The 26,616-nt window shown below is 40.7% G+C and overlaps 2 protein-coding genes across 19 annotated transcripts in view; one reads left to right on the top strand and one right to left on the bottom strand.

Moving 5' to 3' along the window:
- Positions 1-5,326, bottom strand: part of Wdpcp (WD repeat containing planar cell polarity effector) — a 326,719-nt gene extending 321,393 nt beyond the window's left edge. For 13 of the 17 annotated variants that reach the window (XM_011243680.3, XM_017314434.2, XM_006514635.4 and 10 more), the window contains exon 1: positions 4,925-5,104. The gene's annotated coding sequence lies outside the window, so the exon portion shown is untranslated. Of the gene's footprint in view, positions 1-4,924 lie in introns of all 17 variants that reach the window. The other 4 variants (XM_006514636.3, XM_030245786.1, NM_145425.3 and 1 more) reach the window with 2 other exon arrangements.
- A 34-nt stretch (positions 5,327-5,360) lies between these two features.
- On the top strand, positions 5,361-20,603 carry Mdh1 (malate dehydrogenase 1, NAD (soluble)). 2 transcript variants are annotated; one of them, NM_008618.3, is made up of 9 exons: positions 5,361-5,565; positions 10,577-10,675; positions 11,375-11,471; positions 13,079-13,254; positions 14,308-14,430; positions 17,420-17,596; positions 17,990-18,103; positions 18,744-18,833; positions 19,727-20,603. In NM_008618.3, the coding sequence occupies exons 1-9, from the start codon at positions 5,563-5,565 to the stop codon at positions 19,850-19,852; spliced, it is 1,005 nt and encodes a 334-aa protein (NP_032644.3). In that variant the 5' UTR covers positions 5,361-5,562; the 3' UTR covers positions 19,853-20,603. Both variants share the same exon structure in this region, with proteins under 2 accessions (NP_032644.3, NP_001303604.1).
- The last annotated feature ends 6,013 nt before the right edge of the window (positions 20,604-26,616 follow it).

The following is a 26,616-nucleotide window of genomic DNA, read 5'->3' as shown; positions in this document are numbered from 1 at the left end:
CCGTGGTGGTCTGGATAGGAATGGCCCCATAGACTCATGTGTTAGAATGCTTGGTGACAGGGAGTGGCACTATCAGGAGGTGTGACCTTGTTGGAGGACCTATGTCACAGTTAGGGCAGACTTTGAGGTTTCAAATGCTTACACTATGCCCAGTTTAGAACATTGTCTCTCCTTGCTGCCTGCAGATTAAAACATCGAACTCTCAGCTCTGTCATCCCCAGCACCTAATTCTGCCATGCTTCCCACCACGACAATGGACAGAACCTCTTAAACTGTTAAGAGGTTCATGAAAGCTGCAAGAAGCTGTCAGACCACCACCAGAAGGGTTTTTTTTTTTTTTTTTGGTTTTTTTTTTTTGGTGCATTTCTCTCTATGGCGTCACTACAAGTGGAGCTCAGCTACACATTGTAAGGCTAACCAATACATGTGTGTCGTTATCGAAGAATCCTTCAAAATGCTTGCTTTAGCAAAACATCCTTTCACCTGTCTCTGCTTCAGAAAAACACTCTTTCACGTGTTTGCCCAAACAAAACACCATCTGACACAACTAACTTTCCAAAGAAACCAAAAGTTTCTACTTGAGAGGCCCAGGATGCCTAGAGTAGGAAGAGCCAACATCGTCTATCAAAGATCTCAAAATTAGTACTTCTTTAGTATTTCTACTAGATATTGTTACAATGGTATTTCAAATATTTTTAGCAATTTGAATTAAACATTTAAAAATGCTGATCCCCCCACCCCCCCCCAAAAAAGTATGCACTTCAGCTGCTCATGTCCTAAAATTGAAACTCTATGGAGGTCAGCACATCTCTGGCACAAACATGCCACACAAACTTGTGAAGTATTTCATATTTCTACAGGGGTCAAAAAAGTTAACTACACTTCCAAATCTAGCACAATGTTTGAATGTATATTGTCTGTGGCCTAACAAAAGAGAATGTTTACTTAGATCCAGAAACCACCTTTGCATGAAAATTCACAACTAACTGGGACGATAGGCTGTGCTACTCCAGAAGACCGCTCTCCAAGAAGGAACGGCACACAAATAGGCTCAAACCTAGTATAACAGCAAACGTGATTTACTCCACTAAACCAGTGATAATAGCAAACCTGCCAATTTACCCCACTAGACTAAAATTCCTCTAGTGCAACATACTATATTACCCAATAAGTTAACATAATCAGTAATAATATAGTCCTTAATCCAGTTTACAAAGGGCATCACACCCCCATCAACCTGCCTTTGAAAGTACGTTTATGCCCGTGGATCAGTGCTGCTATCCACTTTGACAGAGAAGTTTGTTTTTGTGGTGGCCAGTGGTGGCTAGAGACTTACAACCTGTCATGGTATGGAAAATAATGTATTTAATGACCAACCACAAATGGAAATGATTGACCTCACACCTGTAAGTCAACCCTCACAACCCATACCTAACTCATCGTGTTTCTAAAAACAAAACAAAAGACATAGGAAGAAGCAGGGATAGTGGGCAAAGGAATTGCTGGAAATGAGAGGTTCGGATTGCTGACAGCACTAAAGTATTATTGTAATATTTTCCTAACATTTTTGGAGCCTATTAATCAATGGAACTCCAAATGAGAAAGAAACAATAGGGTTTAAGGCAAATATTAGGCAACTTACAGTAAACTGCCTGTAATTTACTGAATTATCTGACTATCTAAAGGTAATAAATTCTTTTCCAAGTCTAGGTTGTTTTTTTTTTTCTTTCCAGTTCCATGTCAGTCCACTCGCAAATACTTCACAAACATACCAGCAGTCCAGCTCAATAATGTCAGGATAGCAAACACAAATCAGCAGTGGTGGCACTACCCAGCAGAAACAGCTAGGCCTCTGCCGAATTGGCACAAATCAGTGGGAGTGACCAGGGCCAGCAGGGATGCCAGGAGAATTCCTCTACTGTTCAAAGAAAGATTAGTGAAGACACAAGACCAAGAAGCATTGCAAAGCTAGCTATGCAAGCCTCATCACTGTCCACTGAGTCCTATTTATACTCCCTCCAAACATCATGTGTCCTCCACGGGTCTTGCGTCAGCATGTGAGTGTGCAACAGCTGAGATCACTCTGCCAATTGGCCAAGTTCATGAAAGCTGTAAGAAGCTGTCAGACCACCACCAGAAGGGGTTTTTTTTTGGTGCATTTCTCTCTAGGGAGTCACTACAAATGGAGCTCAGCTACACATTGTAAGGCTAACCAATACATGTGTGTCATTAGTAAAGAATCCTTCAAAATGCTTGCTTTTGCAAAACATCCTTTCACCGGTGTCTGCTTAAAAAAAAAAAAAACACTCTTTCATGTGTTTGCCCAAGCAAAACACCATCTGACACAACTGATTTTCCAAAGAAACCATAAGTTTCCACTTCAAGATTCCTAAAGTCAATCTTGGGCCTCTACTCACACACACTTCCATACACACACACAAGGGGTCTCCAGACACACATGCACTCACACATATGCAAATATGCACACATATACCACATACACGGGAGAAGAAAAAGAAGAAATGAACTTAAGTCAAGAAAGAATCCAAAGTGGGAAACTGTAAGAAGAACTGGATGTTGGCTAGTAAAAAGCCCGGCTTAGGCAAGTTAAGAAAGCTAAGGGCATCTGTCTCCAACCTCCATTACTGGTACAATCTGAACCTGATCAGTTTTATAAACAAACACATCATGACTGAAGCATGGATTCTGTCAGACCACCACCAGAAGGGGTTTTTTTGGTGCATTTCTCTCTAGGGAGTCACTACAAATGGAGCTCAGCTACACATTGTAAGGCTAACCAATACATGTGTGTCATTAGTAAAGAATCCTTCAAAATGCAATGGTTGAGGCAAAAATTGGGCTTCTTGGCTTTGTGAGGCCCATTCCTGGTCAGTCAGCATTTCAGAAGTCATACAATGCCATAGGAAACCCAATAGAAAAAAAAAGGGGGGGTTCCCTGAAGATAATCTAACTCTGAGGATAAGCTCTGCTCTGGGTGATGACTTTCTCCTACCAGGGAGAGGAAAGGGTTTACTTCAGCTTACACTTCCATGACACACTTTACCACTAATGGAACCCAAGGCAGAAACTGAAGCAAAGACCATAGAAAAATTCTGCTTACTGATTTGTTCAGCTACCATATATTTGAACTCCTGTCTTGATTCCTTCAATGATGAACAATGACATAATGTGGACACATGAGCCAAAAAGACCCTTTCCTCCCTAAGTTACTGCAATAATAACCCTAAAACAGCCAGCAATAGTGGTGGCACACGCCTTTAATCCCAGAACTCGGGAGATTCTCTCCCTCTCAGTGACTCAAGTTTGTGTTAAACTGATGAAAACTAACCAGCCCACCAAAACAGAGCACATCTTTCAACAATTACTCACCAGACCACCATGTTACCATTAGGAATTACAGAGTTTTGTTTCATGCTACAGTGGTTCCTGAAAGGCAGTAACTAAAACTGCTATCCTAAAGTCCCAGAGCAGATTAGAACAATCACTATCAAATCAGCTCCAGCCCTTCTCTCTTCACTTGAAAATCCTGTAATCTCTCCCTCAACCATCAAGTGAAACTGGAGGCAAGTCATGCTATCTCTAGAGTGTGATATTTGCACATATGGTTGTTCAGTAGGAAGTACTATAAAGTAACAGAACTAATGCCTATTAGAAAACCAAGAAGAAACAGAAACTACAGAGACATGCCCTGGAATTTGAGAGTCCCTGACACAGAGGTAACATTTAGAAATGCAACCCACAAATGAACTAAATGTGGACAGAGACACAGGAAGCATTCCATTATAAAAAGATCAGTGCTCAAGAACAAAATTAAGGCATCAAATGAATAAAGTGATTCTAGGAGTCATTCAAGTACCCTACAGTCTATTGAAACCTAAATGCTATTGGACCCAGAAGTGGCTAGTTTTATGTCAACCAGACACAAGCTACAGTCAGTCTTAAGTTAAGAGGAATTCTCAATTGAAAAGAAAAATGCTTCCACCATAAAGATCGGGCTGTAGACAAGCCCATAGGGCATTTTCTTAATTACAGATTGATGGGGAAGAGCCCAGTCCTTTATGGGTGCTGCCATCTCTGGGCTGGTGGTCCTGGGTTCTATAAAGAAGCAGACTTAGCAAGCCATGAGGAACAAACCAATAAGCAGCACTCCTCCATGGTCTCTGCAACAGCTCATGCCCTCCATATTCCTACTTATTCTGAGTTCCTCGAATGATGGGCCAAAATGTGGAAGAGTAGGCCAAATAAATCCTTTCCCCTAACCTGCTTTTGGTCATGGTGTTTCATCGCAGAAATAGAAGCCCTGACTAAGGCATCATATTTCTCTCTCCAAATACTAAATCTTCCAAAAACAAAACTGAAGCCATCCACCATCCATTTAATAGTGACAGAAAATTCTGACGTTAGACCAAGAGCATATTCATTGGTCTGTTCCAAGGCACATGTTTTCGAATATCCGTACAACAAACGGAGAATACAGATTTCCCTTAACAACTTTCATTTTAAATGAAAGCCTCTTGAGATGTTTTAGCTGCTAACATTTCGCCTGAAACAATCAGTGTCTCCCAACTTCCCCTGGAAGTAACAGGTTTCCAAAAAGAGAATGAGCAAAAAGTGTCAATATTCACAGTCGGCAAAGAAAATTAGATCGGTACACCACAAGTAAACACAAGGAAGGGGCTCACTCCACAAACAAAACTTTCTGACTTTACTTTGGAAAAGTTACACTGACTCAAACTGCAAGACACTCTTCGTCCCTCCTGAAAACTGTGGCATCCACACGCTCCTGACACTAACAGGGGACTCCGGAGGTCGCCCACAACCACCGGCTTCGGATTCAGGATACGCGCATCAGTGCCGCACCCTGTTCTGACCCCCAGATAAAAACCCTCGGGGCCGAGCTCACCAGCCTGGGACGTGAGAACACAGCTCCACAAGCTCTTGGTCTGGAGAGCGCTCAGGTGAGGCTGCCTCGTCGCCTAGCAACGGTGAAGCTGCCCGTTCTTCCGCAAGCGTCAATTCCTCCCGCCTCTGAGAGAGTTTTTAAAAGGTTTTGTTTCCGGGTCGAGCGGGCTTTAAGCAACGGAAGGTCTCTTAGCCGCCCTTGTTTAGTCTTGGGGGAGGATAGATTCTCGGTGGAGCGACGTGTGCTGTCGCTCAGGGGTCGTTTCTCCTCCCTCGAGTTAACGCCTCCTCTCCTGCCAATTGCTGAGCGCCATCAGGCAGGCGCCTCACTCAAAGCACCAACCCTCTGCTCACAGACGCGCTCCAATCACCGAGGCTCAGCCCCGGGACTACTTTGCAGCGAGGCGCGTAGGAAGAAGGGGTTTGGGGGAATTGTAGTTTAGCACTGTCAGGAATGCACGAAGGTGGGCGCCAGAGGTCGCCGGAAGAACTACACTTCCCAGAAAGGGCCGTGTCTCCAGCCGAACCTTTGCGGGCCAGCCCCGCGTTCTCTCCCAGAGTCTGTTCCGCTGTAGAGGTGACCTGACTGCTGGAGACTGCCTTTTGCAGGTGCAGAGATCGGCCTTGCAGTTTGCAATAATGGTGAGTGTGGGCTCCTGGAACCTGCAGCAGCTCCGGCCTCTCGGCCTCCTCCTGCGCTTGATGCGCTTTTAAAAAGCAGTAATGCCGGGAGCTGTCCTCCGCGCGGTTTGCAAAATCTGACTCATTCTCACGACTGTCGCAGTAACCCAGATACTGGAAAGGGGTTCGCAAGGACTCTAGAGAAATCACTGTCCTTGGAAAGTCGGGTCTCAGTCCTTGCGCAGGAGGGACAAAATTTTCTCCGAAGGACCTTAAAGGATTTGTTGTGGGGGATGAGAATTATGGGAGGGGAAGAATTAGGTCCTAACACTATTTTGCCTCTTAAGCTCTTGGAAAGAATAGGCCTCTGATGTTGATTTACCGGTAGTGCTCCAGGTTATGATCCCAGTTTTCAGGAGACATGTTTCCACCATATTTGATTTAAAAGAAAACAAATGTTACTGAAAACCTATTCTTGATCTCCGTTTGTAATGACAGGACTAGCATCGCTAGTCAAACAGTGCCGATATTCTTTACTACTCTGTCATAAATTCTGAAGGCCTCCTTGCAGATGTAACGTAACCATCTTGTTGAAGCTCTAGATCTATCTTGTCCTCAGCGGGCGGAGGGGGGTGACGTGAAAGAGAGCTCTGACGTAGGACTAATCTTCATGCTGTTTGAAGGTGACATTTGCCACCAGACTGGAAATTGCTAAGTACTTTGAAATTTACATTTTAAAAATACGTGTTGTCCTTTAATATCAAGATGGGAAATGTGAGATGAATTGAAAATTTTTGGATGAATTGGAAATTTCACAGAACCCAAGGAGACATGTTTTCAAACAAGGACAAAAACTCCCTCAATCTCTATAAGAAACCCTAAGGGAATAATTACTAATTTCCAGTCATTGTTGCCTAGTTATTTTGACACATAAGTAGTTATTTAAATTATGGCTTAAGCAGTCTCTGTCTTAATAATTTTAGTAATAAAGTGGCACTAGTTATCCAAGAACTTCAGACTTTAGGCTGTTAGGCCTATATGAAAACCTTTTTACAATCATCTTATCCAAAACCCCACTTTAAATACTAAAATTTAATTTGTTGAGACTCAGAATGCGAGTTGCTCAAGGTCATAAGGCTTGCACCTAGGGTCTCTTGTTCTTCCCATTTACCAGGATTGTATTATGTGTTTGGCAAATCACTTCATAATCCCCTTTAGGAAATAAGTCCACAGAATCAGCATGTAACATCTGATAGCTTTGTTACATGTCATTCAGAGTGTTGAAATTCTGAAGTTAAAGGGGCATTTAAGGATTGTTTCATCTAATCTTAAAACAGCCTGTCATGGTCCTTGATTTCCCAAGGTCAGAGAGATCCAGGGCCCCTAGTTAGAGTGTAGAGTTTGTTATTCACTAGATGGAACTGGCCTCACCCTTAGAAGGTCACATCTGGGCCAGAAGACATGAGTTGTTCCAGGTAGAAGAGTTCTGTGATGTTGCAGTCTCACATGATTCATAACCATCTTGCCTCCTGGGAAGAGGATGCAAGCAAATTGCTGCTTTAGAAAAGACCTGTCAGTTCCAGTCACCGTGGTGGTACACGTCCTAAATCCCAGCTCTTGGGAGGCTCTGTGATTTCAAAACCAGCTTGGACTACATACTAAGTTCCAGGCCAGCCAGGGCTGCACAGGGAGACCCTGTCTCATAAAAAAAGAAAAGAAAAAAAAAAAAAAAAAAAAAAGAAAGAAAGAAAAAAAAAGCTGTCCTTTTTTTTTTTTTTTTGACAATTCAAATCCTTTTTAAAAGGAACTCTGTCATTGTCCATAGGGGAATCAGCTAAGGACACCTAGAGGAATCTGAATGATACTGTTTGTCTTTTATATTGCAGAAAAATGTGCAAATAGAAAGTAAAAAGAGAATGCTATTCTGGGGAATAACAGAGGGAAAACTTAAAGCTTTACAACTAAACAATACATTCTCAAAGCAGCCTGTAACCGCAGGAAGGTCATTAATGCCCCGCAAGAGAGAAGCCATTCCTTTTTGGGTGTTGGCAACATGCCCAGATATCTGAGCAGAGAATAGTAACCCACACTGGCACTGTTACACTGTGTGTGACAAGTCAGTGAGGCTCTCCTCCCCCCTGCTTCTCAACTGCAGTATCTCAGGAAAGCAGGAGGAACCAAACTGGTGTCTCCTTTACCTACTTCATCATCAGACCTTCAAATACTAAGGTAACCCCTTAAGCCGGAAGTCACCAGGCACAGAAGGAAACTGCTAGGATAGAATTAACTGTTGATTCTTGGCCACAGCCTCTTCACTACAGGCTGTGATACTGGGAACACGTTTTTAATAAATGGCTACATAATACTGTCCTGGCCATCAGCTAGACTAGGTTGAACTTTAAGAGGAGATTGGCACTTTCCCCTCCGTTCTTACCCAGCTTCCCTCACGTTGTTCAAGTTGAACTTGGGGGCTTTGGGCAGTGGTGATCTTTTGTTGTTTTAGAGTCTCACAGTAGCCCACACCGGCCTTACTCTTAGAAATCTCAACTTCCTGTTCCCCTATCAGCCCTAGGATTGCCGCCACACGTCACCATGCCTGGTGGCAGTGTGCTTTTGTTTTTGTTTTATCTTTTTTTTTTTTTTTTTTTTTTGACTACCTTTTAGCTTCACCCTTATGTTATTCATTTACATGACAGTTTACATTGAAACCTGTATGAAGAGCACAAATTTTAGTCAAAGGAAAACTGCTCTGAGGAGAACCTCACACTCTAGCCTAGATGACAGATGTGTAGATATATAACTGCTGGGGTTAAAGGTGTGTACTCCACTGCCTGGCTGAAACACCTTCACTTTTAAAAAGCACATTCATTCACTCTCCTTCCAGCTGTGTGCATTTCAGTCTTTGTGGAAGCTTACTTAGGCAATGGAGCTACTTCTTAAGCAAGTATTTGAGTTCCAGCTGTGTACCTGTTTTTATCTACCTGGTGGGATGTAACAGTGGCTAGAATTCAGATTGTAGGAAGATTGAGAAATAGGCAAAACCCAGAGGATAGGGAACAGCCTCTCCCTTCTCATTTCTTAACTTCAAAAGAAAGATAACAAGATGAAATACATATACAGGATTAAAGATTGGTCTGTAATAGTTAGTAATAGTTCCTGGTAATATCAGAATATAAGTCTTGTAAAGCTATGTATAGCAGAAAATAACCATATAGAATAGTGTGTTCTATTCATTCATGCAGTTTATTTTGGACATAGATACATGTTTTATTAAGTACATATTAATATAGATGCATATTTTATTAAAGTTGGCTTATTTAGGTATTAAATTTAATGTATCTAGTGATAAGGAAAAAGTAGGAAAGAAATCTAGGTATCAAAGAGAATTTTTCTCCATAGATTTCTGAGGTTTTATCTTTTGGTTATATTTTTCTACTCCTATCCTGGGTATGTTTTTGAGGAAGAAATCCAAGTAAAATCTCCTATCATCAGATTTTATGGCAATACTCAGTGAATTTTCTGTTTTGACCTCTGGGAACCACGTTCCTGACTTTTGTCAGTTTCAGGCTGTTCGTCTTTCCATCTCAGCCGGATGAGTCACTAGGAGAGACAGTTCTAAATAAAAAGAGATTAAATGTTTCTACATCAGTCCATTTAGTGGGCCATTTCTTCATGCAGAGAGGGACTGGGGTAGCCCAGAGTCCTACCAGTACTCAGCACTCTCAAGGAAGAGAACAATTTATTTTGGTTCTTTTTTTTTTTTTAATTCTCTAGGCTTAATTTAAATTTTTTTTCCATTACTCAGCGCTCATTTTGAATACAGTTGTTATTTTAGTCTGTGTCTTATTTAATTTAGTCTCTTAGCCTGTACAGCTGCTTCTTCCTGTTATATAACTATTGCATTTTCCCCTTATAGTTCCTCTTCCTTTTTAAAAAGTTAGTTTTCTCTTGGAATCAGACTGTCAGGTATTGCCATTGTGATTTAGTACAGTATTCAATACTAAAATTTATTATATTACAAATATTAGTAATTTTCTCACCTTTTTCCTCCTTGACAAAAAAACCTAAAGGCTTAGACCAACGATGTGGCTCAGTGGGTAAAAGGAGCTTGCTGCCAAGTCTAACAACCTGAATTCAATCCCCAAGACCCACATTATGGAAGGAAAAAACAACTCCCACAAGTTGTGACAAGCTGTGTCACATGCCACACACCATACACTTTAAATAAATTCAATTTTAAAAATAAAGTCTTAAGGCTGACTCAGTGGTTAAGAGCACTGACTGCTCTTCCAGAGGTCCTGAGTTGAATTTCTAGTAACCACATGGTGGTTCATGGCCATCTATAATGGGATCCGATGCCCTCTTCTGGTGTGTCTGAAGACAGTGACAATGTACTCAAATACATAAAATGAATAAATTAATCTTTTTTAAAAATAAAGGCGTAACACTGGGGATAACAGTGCACACCTTTAATGTCAGCACTCAGCGGGCAGAGACTGGTAAATCTCTGAGTTTATGTACAGGGTTGTTTTGCTCTTGCACAGTTAAGTCAAAGCAGGATTGTTTTAGTCCACCTTTTTGGCTCACAGTGAGAGGAAATTGTTAGTCACTGCTACTTCTCTTCCTGGTGTGCCGGACTCCAGTGAGGTGGGGACTCAGGGATTTGCATGATAGGGTTCTGTGAGACTCTTCCAACCTGAACCTGCCAGGGTTTATATCACGTAAAACAGATACGACATTGTGGCAAAATGTCTCCCAAAGATGGACACGGTTACATACATAAATCCAGTTCTGCATTTTTTAGCTATGCTCCCATTTAGTAAGAGTTAAAGATCGCTTCATAAGCATGCCACCAAAGGACACACTTCATAAGTTGCTTAGTTCATTTGTACATGCTGTCTTTACTAAAACCAACCCTGTTCTTTTTCTAAGCAAGTCAAGAAGGGACTTTACGATGTCATGTTCACTTTTAATGCATGCATTGCCTTATTAAGGTAACATGTTAATAAACTGTGGGTCTTTTTCATTACAGTCTGAACCAATCAGAGTCCTTGTGACTGGAGCAGCTGGTCAAATTGCATATTCACTGTTGTACAGTATTGGAAATGGATCTGTCTTTGGGAAAGACCAGGTAGGGGCACGTCTATAAACCTTGGCACTATAGTAGTAAAATGTTCTTAATAAGGTTCTGTATTTAGTTGCAAATAGTGGAGGAATAGGCAGCCCCATAAATGCAATGAGTCCTTTGCTGTAAGTAGAGGCTAGGAAGATGTTTATAGGCCACCCTGTGGGCACTGAAAACCACCTGCAATCAGGTCTTCCACCTGGTGCATTTCTGTAGCTTTGTGTGACTGGCTAGCAGGCAACAATCAGTGTGTCACTCACTAATGAGAGTAACTCTTGGGGAGGGGCCTTTGAAAAGGTTGTAGAATCTGTCCTTTGTTTCTAATCTTGGTGTTTTGAGCCCAAATAATCAGATGTGAAATCTACACCACAGGAAACAGGCACCCGTAATTCTAACAATGCTAAAATATGTATGCTAAAATCCTTTTCTAAAGTCTTTGTTAATTTTTTTCTCTCGACCTACAGATAATTGAACTTTCTCTTCATGTCAGATATCGTAGTCATCTATTGTTAGCTATTTATAAAGAGAAATCATACCTGCAGCTACTAAGCAAGCTATGGCATCTCTCTTCCATAATTATGACTAATTAGTGGGAACTAAATATATACAAACAAAAATAGGGTGGGACTTTGTGTGAGAGAGAATGCAGTAACCACCCCGACCTTCACCATAACCGCATTGCCTGCTGTCCTTGCTCTTTGGCAGCCCATCATTCTTGTGCTGTTGGACATCACCCCCATGATGGGTGTTCTGGACGGTGTCCTGATGGAACTGCAAGACTGTGCCCTTCCCCTTCTGCAGGGTGAGTTGGGAAGTCAAAGAAAACAGATGGTATAGCACTGCATAGCTTACTAAAGATAGATTGTTTTAAAGATTTGTATTAAAGATTGTCAGAAATTGTTTCACAAAAGTGTTTTGTTGTTGTTGTTTGAACTACACTACTGTTTTTAACGCAAATACCAAGAACAAATAAGTACAAAAGCAAGAAGCAATCGGTGGCAAGTCAAGGGCTTGTTTTCCCTCATGCCTACATATAATTTATAATACTAATTAAGTATAGTATGCTCAAGGATTTTACATCCAGGTTGTTTGCATTGTGCTGTTATTTGAAGTCATTTAGAAGTAATAGTAGGATCCTATAACAGACTACTTTCCATTCCAAGGGGTGTTCTCCAGGTTGGGTGCTGCTCTAGGCATTAGTTGTTCCTTGTATATTTCCTCTTCCATTTGCCAAGCACAGGTTTGAGATGGGTAAACTGTCCTTAAACTGCCCAGCTTGAGGGAAAGCATGAACTAACTCCGTGTCCCATCAGACATTTCCTAGAAGAGCGACTCTCCAGGTCACTTGTTGGGTGGCTCCTGTTTGTGCCAGCCTTTCTGTGGCTCCTTTTCCTTACAGCCCTTTCCGAGGCGGTCCCTCTGCGGCATTTCTATTTACAGCCCTTTTTCTGCTGTGTCCTCTGTCACTAATGGCCCAGAGTTTCCTCAGACTGCTGTAAATGTGGCAGCAAAGGGAAACCGTGACCGAAAAGGGACACAGATAGTTTTTTTTTTCCTTACATTCCTCCGTTTGGGGTCTCAGCAACCTGACTGAGATGGGTTTATTAGCCTAAAACGTTACAGATAGAAATGCTGACTTTCAGCTATGGCCTTTTTAATATGTTCAAAGGAAAACAACATTGCATGTTCCTTGATCAAAAAACAAGTTATATATTTATCAGATTGACACTGGGTTCCAGTTGAACTCTGGACCAACCTCCCTATCTTATCAGAGTGGCACTAATTCCCTTATGCCTTAGTTTCTTCATCTGTGAAATGTGAAGATTACATTTGATAGAATACAATCCTTTGCATTATCCCTATTAGAGTATGCCCTGGTAAACATTATTTTTTCAATTGGTATCTTAAATCTTGGAATAACTATAATCTAAAGATTAGGTGAGTCAGTTTTTCTTTTGTTTTATCCATGGAGATATATATATATGTGTGTGTGTGTGTGTGTGTGTGTGTGTGTGTGTGTGTATACACACATATATATACACACATAGATGTATATACATATATATATCCATAGATATAGATATATCTCCATAGAGATATAGATATATAGATAGATATGTAAAAAACAAATGCTGCATCATATCTAATTATGTAAGTGATAAAAACATAAAGCTATTTTAATTGAGATAATTATTGATATAAAAATACAAAATAATTATTGACTTTCTGCTGTGTTCTTAGGGGTCATTAAGTGAGTGTATTATCTTTAGGTCTCTGAAAAGTGCATCAATGTGAACTATGAAAATCAACATTTGGCACAGTTTAAAAACATAAGTAGATTCAATATGAAAGGGGAAACTTCAACTTGGTCATTTAAGTAGCACTGTGTGTTGTTTGCCATGTCCATAGATGTCATTGCAACGGACAAAGAAGAGATTGCCTTCAAAGACCTGGATGTGGCTGTCCTAGTGGGCTCCATGCCAAGAAGGGAAGGCATGGAGAGGAAGGACCTACTGAAAGCCAATGTGAAAATCTTCAAATCCCAGGGCACAGCCTTGGAGAAATACGCCAAGAAATCAGTTAAGGTGACTCACAGCAGATTTCATGGGGTTGTTTTCTTACTTGTATTTCAGACTTCTGCTTTTGATGTTTAAATGCCAGAACTGCTTGTATTAGTTTATAGTTCTATACCAAGGTCAGCAAGTACAGATAGACATGGAGGGAAAAGACAGCTTTCTTGTACTGCTTGCTGTGAGTGCTTGTTGAGACCTTCAGGGTCATTTGTGTGTTCTGGAAGGTGACTGCTGAGTGCTTTCTGTCAGTCACTGCAGACGCAGCTTCTGCGTTCATGGAATTGTTACAGGCTGTTTCATGACTTCCTCTTCTGTCTCTGTAGCTATTTATATTCATTCTAAGTTTGTCTTCATGTTCCAAAGCCATTCTTCATAAGTGACCTGGATATAATATTTCATTGTTGCCTATATTTTTGTTTACTGTGCATTTCATTTTAAATAGTTAACTTTCCTCTGTAATCATTAACAAGGAGTAAGAATGATCAGGAATGCACAGGGCTCTTGCTAAGAGATTACAGAGGTGCTCAGATGTAAAATTCAGGCTACCTGGACTTATGATTCTATTTACATGATAATTCTACCTCTACAGAAAAGGGGGGGGGGCTTCTGCTGAGGAAAATCCTTACAGACGGATACTCAGAGGCAAAAGAGTTATGTGTGTGTGTGTTTGATTCACTAGATGGAGAGCAGTTGTGAAGAGAATCTGTATTTTGCCAAGTAGCCCAGGTAATTCGTAGGATTAAGCCAGTTTAAGAAACACTTAATTCACCAAAAAATTGGTTTCCTAAAAAAAAAAAAAAAAACAACACTTTAAAAAAGGAAACTTTTATCAATCAAACTCTAAGATGAAGGTTTAGATTTCTTGCTTTTTTGTGTCAAATAGATGGATGATCTGTCTCCGTCTCCATAGTGAAACATAAAGCTATGTCTCCCTTAGGTCCTTTTATTGCCAGCTGGAAACTGACTTGTATATCATAGAAATCTGATATAGAGGCCCTGTTAGGCATGTTTAGTCCAGTTGTACGACAGGTATCAGTGTGTGCTCTGTGCCTCCCACCCATCTAGGTCATTGTTGTGGGAAACCCAGCCAATACGAACTGCCTGACAGCCTCCAAGTCAGCGCCATCGATCCCCAAGGAGAATTTCAGTTGCCTGACTCGCTTGGACCACAACCGAGCAAAATCTCAAGTAAGAAAAATGGCTTTTAGATTTAAAAATTTTCAGCTTTGAAATGTTTTTCTTTTACTTTTAAAATAATTAAACTTTGGTTTGTACATTTGTTGGTTTTGTTGAGCAGGGAGCTATTCTATTGTTTTTTGTTTTTCTTTTTTTAATTAAAAGTTAGGAAGTCTAACTTTTTTGGAGGTTAAGGAGTTGGCCTTCCTCCTTAGTTTTATCTTCAACTCACCAATTGTTATATATATATTTAGCTTCATATATATATATCCAATTATAATTCACTACAGTTGCCAATGTTGTTTCACTATAGTAGTTAAAAGTTATTTACAAATGAAATAACACATGAAACATAATTTAGCTTAATGATATCATAGATTGTAGAACAAAAGATTGAGTTGTGTATGTTTATGCTTCATTTTTCTCTGCAGTGAATTTTGTATTTAATATTCAATTTTAATCTTTTAAAATGTTTTGTATAACTACTAAAATCATATCGCTCTTTATTTCTTGGAGGCGTAGATTTAGATGTCAAAGGAACCAGTGACTCGGAGGTTAGCAGTAGCTTTTCAAGATGTTGGGAGCTAAGCTACACACCTAGGCCAGCTTCTGTTCTTAAGGTAGATGAAGCTGGAGTTCTCGAGCACAGTGCTTCTGTCCTTGTCCACTCTGCTTCAGCCACAGACCATTGCTTCTGGAGAGTTCTGTGGGGCTGCACTACCTACCATGTTAGCTTTAAGAAAACTATACCTTAAACAGAAAAAGGTATGCACTTAAAGTTTTAAAAAAAAAAAATCCATTGCCCTAGACTGAGAGTTAATTCTTTCAGCTCTGGAATATCCAATGAGAGAAAATAATTTGTTAAGTTTCCTGCAAGTTTTGTGCTTTATATGGGTTTTAATTCTCGTGGTGACTGGAGGAGGCATTTAATTTGCTTGTTTTACAGAAAAGATTCATGAGACTTTAAGCGATCAGGGAACCTGCCCAAAGTCGTAGAGTAAATAATGCTGGAACCTACTAGATTCACAGAGTATAAACTAAAGCCTTGTGTATGCTCTGTACAGTAGTATTAAGTAAACTAAATACATTTTACTAGCTCTTCAACACTCCAGTGAACTTAGTTATTAAATAATCTGTGAGATGCTTTAGGCTATATTTAGTAGTAGTCACATAGTGGCTGGAAAGGAAGAGATTTGACTGGGACCCAGGCCAGGCATGAGGGGCAGTGTAGGCGAAGAAAACTTGACAGCAGTTGTCTATGTGGGCTGACCAGTGAGTCCTCATTTAACTCCTGCAGAGAATGTGGTGAGAGGACTCTGGCAAGCTGCTCCATGGCCTTCCCAAGGCCTGGGTAGCAGCGGACGTTGGACAGTTCTGCTTCCCAAATCTCACAGAGTGGCACTTTGTCCTAGTGCTTGAAATGGTTTCCCTTGTTGGGGCAAAAGTCATAAATGAACCAAGAGCGAAGTTTTGCTGGTGCATCCCTTTGGGCACAGTCTGTTCCGCACAGGCCTGGCTAGGCAGTTTCAGTGTTTCTGTGTGTCAGTCTGGCACAGTGTTTCTGTGTGTCAGGCTGGCACAGTGAGAGCTGTCAGAGTCTTTGAAGAAGCATTTTCTTCCTCTTATAGAAGTTGCTATCCAAATGAGAAATAATTAAACCCAAAATAAAATTTTCTTACAGGAATCATGACAAGTCCTCCATGATTTGTTCAAAAACTTAAAAGCTTTAATTACCAGTGACTGATATATCACCTACTGAACTCTGTGTATGTGAAAACCAATGCTAGATGTATGCATGCATGGTCTATATGTACATACAAGATGATTTGCATAATATATATGTACATACAAGATGATTTGAATGATCTGAGCTGCTGCTGGGGCAGGGGGGATTAGGGCTGGAGAATTAGTCAGAAAGTTAACACATCTATTTGACAAACTTGAAAGCTTGCCTAAGGAAGCAAGAAATATTATCCTTTGTATGTATTAATTTCACCCTGATTCTGACATGATTTACAATCAGAAGCAGCACCTGCTAGGCACAGAATACCTGTGCTTTGTTAACTCAAGAGATCAAAGAACTAAGAGACCATAAGCAACATAAACAAAGGAAGGGAACCTAAGGGGCCTGCAGTGAGGAGGGGCCTGCAGTGAGGAGGGGCCTGCAGTGAGGAGACGTCTAGAGGCAGTTGGTCGTCACTATTTTTGAGTACTTAAAGCCAATATTCAAGGGGTCAAGAGTTCTAAAGTTCTTAGTACACTCTGGTTTTTACCCAAAGTATTAGTATAAATATTCATACATAAATGTGTTAAATATTTTCTTATAAAAAGACTGTGAGAGCAGACTTTGTATAGCTATAGGCTGATGCAAATGTCCTGAGTGTGTTTAAAGCATGCTGAGTTCATTATGATCTCTGTCTTAAATGCATTTCAGCTAGAATATTCTCAGCTTCTGCTGAGTTTATCAGAATGACCATTCTGTCATTGTGTTACATCACAAGGCTTAGTCCTCAGATCTATAAAACAGGGGCAGCCACAGTTTGATGATGTAAGTCCCTTCTAATAGCAACATCTCTAATTACAATTAAAAATTAATAACACAAATTTCATCAGATTAGGATAAGTACACCTAAAGTGCCTGACCACAGTGATGAGGCGGCAGCCCACGAAGAACAAAACAAAGCTCATATGTATGTGTTAGCATCTGCTCACCTGTCGGTCAGTGTTTTATACTTGGTAAACATACCGTGCTAATAATCTAATCGTAAATTACAGGATGCTCTTAGATACTAGCGTATCTGCAAGGTTTCTGGTTCATAGTTGCTGGCGTCATTAAGTGTTTTAGGATCTTGCTGAGCAGTAACATTTGCCCTTTTCCAAGTCCGTGTAGCTTAATGTTTCAGAAGCTCTTTGCCTTTACTTCAGGGCGTCTGACAAACGAGGTACAAAGTGCAATAAAAATCAGTTGCCTAACTGATATGATTGTTTTACATTGAACTAGATTGCTCTTAAACTCGGTGTAACCGCTGATGATGTAAAGAATGTCATTATCTGGGGAAATCATTCATCGACCCAGTATCCAGATGTCAATCATGCCAAGGTGAAACTGCAAGGAAAGGAAGTCGGTGTGTATGAAGCCCTGAAAGACGACAGCTGGCTGAAGGGAGAGTTCATCACGGTAAGAAGGATGTGAACCCTCTGAGCAGCCAGAGGAGACACACAGCACACTGCTGAGCTGAGTGTCTGCCAGGGCCCTGTGGGACCCTCAAGGACAGCTGCTGTTTTACTCTAATATATTCTTTTGAAGTGTGCAAAAAGATGGTTTTCATTGTCTGATGTGACCTGATCTATGACACTTGAGATTCTCCAAGTCAGAAAAACAGAGCCATCTACTTCTGTTTATACCAAAATCTGCTTCCCTGTATTTAGTGTCACATGTTCTATAGGTAGAATTAACTGAGTTAGGATAGTAAGATTAACGTTGGAGGGACCTCTTTCAGCCATGCTTGCAGTGGTGATGAGGATTTGGCTGGCATGCTCAGGTACCACTGTCTCTCTGTGTCCCACCCAGACTGTGCAACAGCGTGGTGCTGCTGTCATCAAGGCTCGGAAGCTGTCCAGTGCAATGTCTGCTGCGAAAGCCATCGCAGACCACATCAGAGACATCTGGTTTGGAACCCCAGAGGTGAGGGTTCTCATTTGTACTGGCCTTTCTTTCTGGATTGAAAAAAATGCAATTAAGCCAGTTGGGTTCATTTCTTAGCTCACGTGCCTGCTAGCCAAGGAGCCCCCAAATGTTACTTAACCTTTCCTAAGCTGTGCTGTCAACTGTCCCATGATGTTTATCATAGAAGATTTTAGGAGTTAAAGGCCATTCTTTTTAAAATCAGTATTGGGCCATTATATTCTCAGTTATAAAACAAGGACAGTGTTTGGGGCTAGAGATGGCTCAGCAGTTAAGAGTGGTTGCTTTGCTTGCAGAAGGGCCAAGTTCATTCCCAGCATCCATGTCAGGTAGCTCACACCCACCTATAACCACAGCTCCAAGAGACCTGTACATACATGTGCATGCACAGATAGACATAGACACATAAAGAAATAAATTGTTTAATCTTTAAAACATGAAAAAAGTGAGTGTGAAGCTATGCCCTATTTTTCATGATCTGGAAGTGTAGATGAAGTGATATCTGTGACCCAGTGTGGCTGCTGAGTCCTCACAAACAGCAGTTATGCACAGTCAAGGAAGTCATGTTTTCATTGTAGTAGGTTGTTAGTTGATTGTGTAAACCAATCCCTGTAAGCTATGATAATGTAAACTTTTTCAGGGAGAGTTCGTGTCGATGGGTGTTATCTCTGATGGCAACTCCTATGGTGTCCCTGATGACCTGCTCTACTCATTCCCTGTCGTGATCAAGGTGGGGTAACATGGAAGAGGCACACATACATATACACACATATGATATTAAATATGTGTGGATATGTATAGTGTACATGTATATAATATTTTTAGAATATATATAGATATTCCTTCCTAATGCTTTGTCTTTAATTCAATACTGAAACTGTTCTGGAAAGCAAGATTTAACTCCTAGTACTAGATACTTTGTTAGTACAGAACTCTGTATTGTACCCATAAATAGAGTTTAATTTCCTCACAAACGTATAGTGCTCAGCATTATTGTTTATTGTAATCATAGTATGGTTCATTATAACTTTCTGTGGATTTCTTTGAAAACTCAATGCATTTCAAACTCAAGTGTCATGATATTTGTCAGTTTGGGACTGACCTGAGGGAATGAAGAAGTCGTAGGCCTATTCAGAAAGCGGGGACTGGGTGGGTCAGGCACTGTGAACATCCTAGAAACTCAGAGCTGACCAGGAGGCAGAGCACTAATGGTTTCTGGAGAGAAGCTGCCGTTTATCTAGCTGACACTGCGCACACTGTCAGTATCACACCAGGACTAGGGAAGCCTTGCCTCCCCGTGAGTCTGAAGCACTGGGCTGCTTGACATGGTGGTGTCATGGTGGTGTCATGGTGCCTGTTCATCCAGGGCAGACTCACTCCCCCCACGGAAGGGCTGCTAGTGTGTATAGGCCCTGCGTTCTGGAAGAGCTCGTCCCTAGTATGCAGGAGACCCTGGCTGGATTCCATCCTGAGGATGATTTTTTTAAAGTGGACTCCAATTTAGAGTCAGGCTTTAAAACAGGTGTGCTTTGAGTTACCATTCTAAGCTAGGCTATCCCTGCTGGTCCCCGCTGAAAAGCCACTGTCACTTCAGCTGAAGCTCTCGCCCTTGTCCCCTGACAGAATAAGACCTGGAAGTTTGTTGAAGGCCTCCCCATTAATGACTTCTCCCGTGAAAAGATGGACCTGACAGCAAAGGAGCTGACCGAGGAAAAGGAGACCGCTTTTGAGTTTCTCTCCTCTGCGTGACTAGACACTCGTTTTGACATCAGCAGACAGCCGAAGGCTGAGGAATCAAAATGTCGTCTTTGAGCCTAGTACCAAACAGTAATAATGCTACATTCAAATTGTGAACAGCAAAATATTTTAAATAGTGTGTGCTTTATGATTTGTGAAAGTCTATCATGTTGTTAGTGCTGCAATCTAAATAAAAGTATATTCAAGTGAAAATCTCTCAGACTCTGTTTCTACTTTATATTTAGTATCTTCAGGAAAACAAGTTTGCCCAATAGATTATAATTTTACTTTTTTAATTGACTAAAAGAAATAAAGATGGAAAATATTATGAAGTAAAGCATTAGTCTCTAACATAAACAAGGAAGCCCAATCAATTTCAGAGGGATCCCATTACTTAAGTCCTTAAAGGTTGGTTCATGTTTTGCTCATAATTTGATTTTAAAATTAGCTGTAAGAAGGTTGCAGATAATCTATCTTCTTTATATTCTATAGCAGAATAATGAAGTCATTAATATTTGATAGCCAATAATACCACACTATTAATATTTGTAAGCTAAGATTATTAGAAACATAAAACTGTTTTTGAGTCAGTCTGTTTTCCATGAGAAGACATGCATCATCTTTGTGTGTTTTGTGCATTACTCAGTGCAATAAATAACCATAATCTCAAAGCTGGCTGTAATTTGCTTTGTGGATATTCAAATACTTGTTGGTTAGATTTGCTGTTTACCTGTATTAGTAAATATTATCTATATTAAAGTGCATACAGTGTTTGCCTATACCTCACAAAACCCTGCATTCAATCCTCAACACCACTCAGAACTAAGCATAGTGGTGCGTGCCTGTAATCCCAGCACTCAGGAAAGGCAAAAGCCAGAGTCATCCTAGGCTACATAGTGACTTCATGGCCAATATAGGATTCGTGAAACCCTGTCTTTAAAAATTGTTTTTCTTAATAATAAGATGACCTATTTCACCAGCTCTGATAGGATCTGGAAAAGAAAAAAGCAAGAGTTTAAAACTACCATTAGGAAAAAAAAAAAAAAAAAAAAAAAAAAAAGCTACCTTCAGGACTTTTATTAGTGAGAAGCATAAAGCCAAAATTGTATATAAGTTAATAAAATTTTGCATGAGTGCCAGATAAGTTCTCAATCCCCATAACATCCTTGCTCCTGTAACACAGGAACTCAAGACTCTGCATGCTATATTTCTTTCACATTTCATTTCCCAACTATCTCTTGTTTTGAAAATACAAAATGGCACTAGAGGTGTGGGAGGTGCAGCGTCAGAAGCAGATGAACACTTGATCTTTCCTCAGTGTCACATTTATTGAAGAACAATAAATTGAGAAAGCATGACAGTTTCATCGACAGCAATTTGCCCAAATAACCCAGCTATCCCTGATCCACCCACCCCAACCCCCACCTCCACCAAGGAAAACGTGTATTTTACTCTAATCTTAATAATAGTTACATTACAGTTTACACCGTGAAGACAGTGATCACACTCAGAAATCAAATCTTAAAAATTGAAGAAATCAGCTGGGCGTGGTGGCACATGCCTTTAATCCCAGCACTTGGGAGGCAGAGTCAGGCAGATTTCTGAGTTCAAGGCCAGCCTGGTCTACAAAGTGAGTTTCAGGACATCCAGGGCTACACAAAGAAACCCTCTCTCAAAAAACCAAAAACCAAAAACAAAAAAACAGAAACAAAAAAAATTGAAGAAATCAGACCATCTCATCTTTACCATGAACTCTCTGTGGTAGGGTTAAGGGATTTGTCTATGCTGCAGATAAGAGCTCTATACCTGGATTCCCTCACCCCCGTTTTTTTATTTATTTGTTTATTTTTGTCATGTATGCTATCTGAAACTAAATCATTCCCAGCTCTGAAAATGTACAAAAGCCAGGTTTGTTCATGGGATTTCTTTGAAGACTGACTTCCCCCACATCTCTTGTCATTCTTTCATGGCTCTCTATCTCTGCCTTTCTATGCTGTCTCTTGGTGAATGAAGCACCTCTCCAGGTTTTAGTGGGTCCAGATGAAGGGACAGACAAACAGATGGACAGCAGGTCCAGAGAAGCAAACAGGACAGCAGTCAACAATTTAGCAGCATGCTGTTTCAACAGCAGGGATGGAGACAACCTGAAGCCCCCAGGACAGTTCTCTGCCTATCTGTTAAGTACAGGGTGCTCAAGTAACAGACTAGAGTGGATACAGTGATAACAGTGATACAGGTGATCAGCTCTTCATGTGACTCAGGTGAGAGATGCTCCATCTCCTTAGTCTGAAATGGTTGTTCTTGGCCATGGATTCTGTGACACAGTTTTAACACCCCCATGTGCTATCTCAAGCCCCCATCTACCCCAATAAATGCATGGGCTGGACCCCTTTCCCAGGAATCAGTCTGCTGTGTTTCTGGATAGATGGTGCCCATTCATGTGTCCACCCAACTGAGTTATCTTCCATCTTCATATGGTGTCAAAAGCACTTGTGAAAGAAAGTCTCATGGGGCAGTGCCTGGCTTAAGAAATCACTGCTTTAAATAGTAGGGAGTGACTTAGACTAGGGCATAGCCTGATCTCAACAACAAATAATTTATAATACATATAGTAGAGAAATGGCTCAGCAGTTAAGAGCACTTGTTCTTGCAGAGGACCTGGGTTCAATTCCCAGCACCCTTAAAGGTGGTTCAGTACTATCTATAACCCCAGGTCCAAGGGATCTAATAGTGCATGTGATACGCATACATGCATGCAGGCAAAGCATTCATACATATAAGGTAAATAAACCTTACAAGGACTATTTATACACAGTTTTTATATTGCATGGTTCCATTTTTCTATAAATTAGGAGTGTCTGTCCTGAAGCAAGAAACCTAGGTGCTCATCTTCCCAAACTCCTAATTGTTCCACAGGAGTAGAAAATGGAATCCCCCACCACCTCAGCAAAGGGTATCTAGCAGGCATGGATAGCCCCCAGAAAGAAACACAAGTATTACATGTTAATAGTGAACAAAAGTTCAAACAGTAACTATAGTCACTCACTGAGTATATGGGGGTGTTAAAACTCATTCCTCATGAGATCTAGATGAGCGATGATTTTATGTGCAGATAGAGTTGGTACTGTTAGGGTTATTTATATAAGAAACAGCTCTCGTCTCAAAGGGAATGAGATCACTTATTTTGGAACCAAATAAGAGTAACGATTGCAAGGGAATACAGATTTAGGTTACTCCAAATTCCATGTTCTAAAATGGCAACAATTTCATGAAGTTTTCGTAAAGACAAAACAAAAAAAGTCATAAATCTGGGCCCTTTGAATATATTGGAAACACCAAGTAGGCAGGTTTCAGAAGTGAGGAAACCTTTTCTGAGGGCCTCAGATGTTGTCTGATAACAGCTTAGCTTTGTGTTGGGGGAACCTAGTGGTCAACTAAGTTCTTTGAAGAAAATAATGGGGGTGAGGATCCATTTAGACAGTACTGGTTCACTCTCTCTCTCTCTCTCTCTCTCTCTCTCTCTCTCTCTCTCTCTCTCTCTCTCTGGGAGGGGGGTGTGGGGGGGTGTCCTGAGGAGTTGGTTTTTTAAGGTCAAATCTGAAGAATTAGAAGTTCCTCACTTTCTTGAGGGAATAATTATAAATTCATCTGTGAACATAGCCTAGGAATAAACACCTAGAATAGAGGAAAAACCTGAGGCTCGGCCCCTAGCACCCCAAAAAATGTTTTTAAAAAGGAAAGGAAAAAGAAAATAGGTAAAAGGAAAATAAACCAGAAAGAAGTTCAGAACTCAGTCAACAAGGTGTATGCCCAGATGGACTAACAGGAAGATGTCCAATACCCACTGAGGAAACTAAATCAACAGCAGGGGATGGAACTGAGGTTCCAGGGTCAGCTGGGGATTCTTTGCACACATGCACGCACACACACAGCCTCACAGGAACACACACTCACACCCACTTACACACACACTAGGTATCAAATGACAGCTCAGGGATGGGGTCATTGCCATCAAGGTGCTAGAATGTTTGGAGGTCCAAGTGAGGGAGTCCCACTCTTTCCTAGGTCTGGTGTGTCTGATAAGTTATTTGGTTTCTCTGGTATGGTTTTAATACATTTGTGTGCCTACAGTGTCAATTTATCCCAATACATTTATAAGGTGGTTCCATTTCTACTCCCAGGAATAGGTCATTTATCAGTCTGTGCTCCGTGGGTGGGGCAGAAGAGATGGTGGTGTTTACAAGCTCACCCTAGAGAAATGGTCCTTCACCTTAAAATTGGAATCAAAGCTGTTTGTAAAAGGGAGTCTCTTAGAATAAAGCATAGCCTGAAAAAAAAAATCAGTGTCTTACACAAACATGTAGTAACTTGGAGCAGGCCTCATTCTGCTCTCAACAAAGAAAAAAGAGAAAAATAAGATCCCTGATCCTCGGGTCTGGGATGTGGATTCTATCCTGTTGGCTGGAGAAAAGACCAGTGGTCCTGGACCAAACTGAGAGACACATAAAGGGGCTTGCTGGTACAAACACGTAGCTCCCACTGTGGTTTTCTGGAGAAAGTTTCTTTTGAGAAACGAGAATTCATTCTGGAGCCAAATTAAGAGATGATAGCCTATAGACACAGACTCAGGTTATCCAAGCACCGTGTTCTAATATGGCAACGGGTTCACGAACTTTTTATACTTAGAGAATGAAAGACAATCATAAATCCAGACACTTTCAACATAGCAGTAGAAACACCAGGTAGGTGAGCTATAGCAAAGCCAGGAAGTCTACTACAGCTTCCAGATGCTATCTGATGACATATTTAGCTTTAGGGATGATGGGAGATAAAGTCTAATAAGTTACTATATCCCACATGATAGTCATAAGAGTGATCAATGGTGATAAACACAGCCTTGGATAACTTGGTTCTATGTCTACATCCCAACTCTCTACCATCAGGAAGTGCTGTTTGTCAGTCTTGTCAGTTTGTCCAGTCTTACAGAATCTTTAACACAGATGTATCTTTTTTTTTCCTCTAAGTTCCTGTAACACTACTGCAACCTCAAGAGCTAATAACTAACCCTGCTTTAATGTTCACTGGAGTAGCACTGCAGACTAGCTGCCTTTCAACACAGCTATCAAATGCAAAATAAAAACCTCAGAACCACCCCTGATTTAGATACACATGGGAAGTAAGATTAAAATGGTTATATTGCACTGTCACAGGAACCTACGCTCTCAGTCCTCCCTTATCTCCTGTGTGTAAGAGAGGAAGGCTGCTTCCTTTTACCCTGGTAGATTGAGTTCTGTCTAAATTAACATAAACAGGAGAGAAACAATTTCTCTTAAACGCATGTGTATCGGAGTTCCATCAAAACATCAGACTCAAGGAAGTGACCTGACAATTGTCACAAACCAACCTGCATTACAGGAAGGACAGCATTTGGGGCCTTTTGCAGGGGGGTGGAGGAGAGAGAGCAGAAGGGTCAGAAGAAACTGAACAATGACTAACCCTACCCAGTCCTGCAGTAAGAGAGTATCCTAACAAAAGTTGACTCCAGACATTTCTTTTTCCTGGTATGGGTATCTTGACTAGTGGAATCTTCAGAAATGTAACCTTGCTTTACCAAAGGAGAAAGTGGACACCATACTTGAAGCACAGGAGGCAAGAGCTGGTTCTCAACTTCTTTTAACCCTAAATAATCAATATGCTGGGCAGCATGTTTTGAGGCCAGCTTCTGAACACCTTTATATGCACATGCATATATATATACATTCTCATTTGAATATCTTTCCTGGAAAGTAGAAATATCAGATGAAACCATACAACTTTTAAAGAAGACAACATTTTCTTAAAGGGAGAAAAGTGATTTGTTAAAATTCTCCAGATGAGGTTTGCTTTGCCTGACTTTTTATTTATTAAAAATGGACTTTGCATTTCAACTATTAAATCCTTGGGGATTAAGACAGGTTTAAATGAGAGAGAAGCTTATGTAAATATGCCACCTTTAGGTTGGAAATGAGGACAATTTTCTGTTCTGCTCAGATATCAATGTCCTGTTGAGAGGAAGATTCCTCAAAATGCTGAAGCCAGCGGTCAGAATAAAAACTCAGCCAGCGTGGAGTGGAGGGGAGATGCAGGAAGGCTTTGTGTGAAGGCTTTGTTTCCTGGGGATACTGTATCTTTGAACTTAATAGCTTAAGGGTAGGAGGATGCAATCTACACCTCATATAAATGCGTTTTATTGTATCCTCCCAATGCAGACAATGCAATTGAGCATGGTTACAAGTTATTAAGAATTTAACTGCCCAGATGCCTTTTCCCCTCTTTCTGAATCTATTTACTGCCATTGTCAAATGTTGATTATATTCTGTCTCCATATCTTAGATGGCGATCACAAGAGACACTGAAACCGTTTTTTCATTCAATACCCTTGAGGTCCAGTTGGCACAATTCCATATTCCCTTGGCTCACTTTGAAGAATGGGTACTGTGGCCCTTTCAAAATGTGTTACCCTTGAATTTTTACTTAAAATAGAGATAATCGTTTGTTTTAAATTGACTATAAGTTTTATGGTGTATATGCCTATTTTGTCCCGACCCATGTTAAAAATGTAAAATTAAGCACAACCGCTACCCAGTTACCCAGAATGCATCACTTTACTCTCTGAACCTTTCATTTTGTGGTACTGCTCCCTTCCCCCGACTTATGTTAGTCAGCAGGCCATTTTAGAAGGAAAGCACCCCCCACAATAATGGCTAGAGAAGACTTAAGCTTGCATCAGTATGCTG

This window comes from Mus musculus, chromosome 11 (genome assembly GCF_000001635.26).
Source record: "Mus musculus strain C57BL/6J chromosome 11, GRCm38.p6 C57BL/6J".
Lineage (NCBI taxonomy): Eukaryota > Metazoa > Chordata > Mammalia > Rodentia > Muridae > Mus > Mus musculus.
The sequence above is the reverse complement of the archived record's forward strand: the minus strand, read 5'-3'. Positions and strand labels throughout refer to the sequence as shown.

Excerpts from the sequence above, each read along its gene's own strand:
- Mdh1 (NM_008618.3), top strand. Across the intron at positions 14,431-17,419 it reads ACAACCGAGCAAAATCTCAA|ATTGCTCTTAAACTCGGTGT; the intron begins GTAAGAAAAATG and ends ACATTGAACTAG. Across the intron at positions 17,597-17,989 it reads TGAAGGGAGAGTTCATCACG|ACTGTGCAACAGCGTGGTGC; the intron begins GTAAGAAGGATG and ends TGTCCCACCCAG.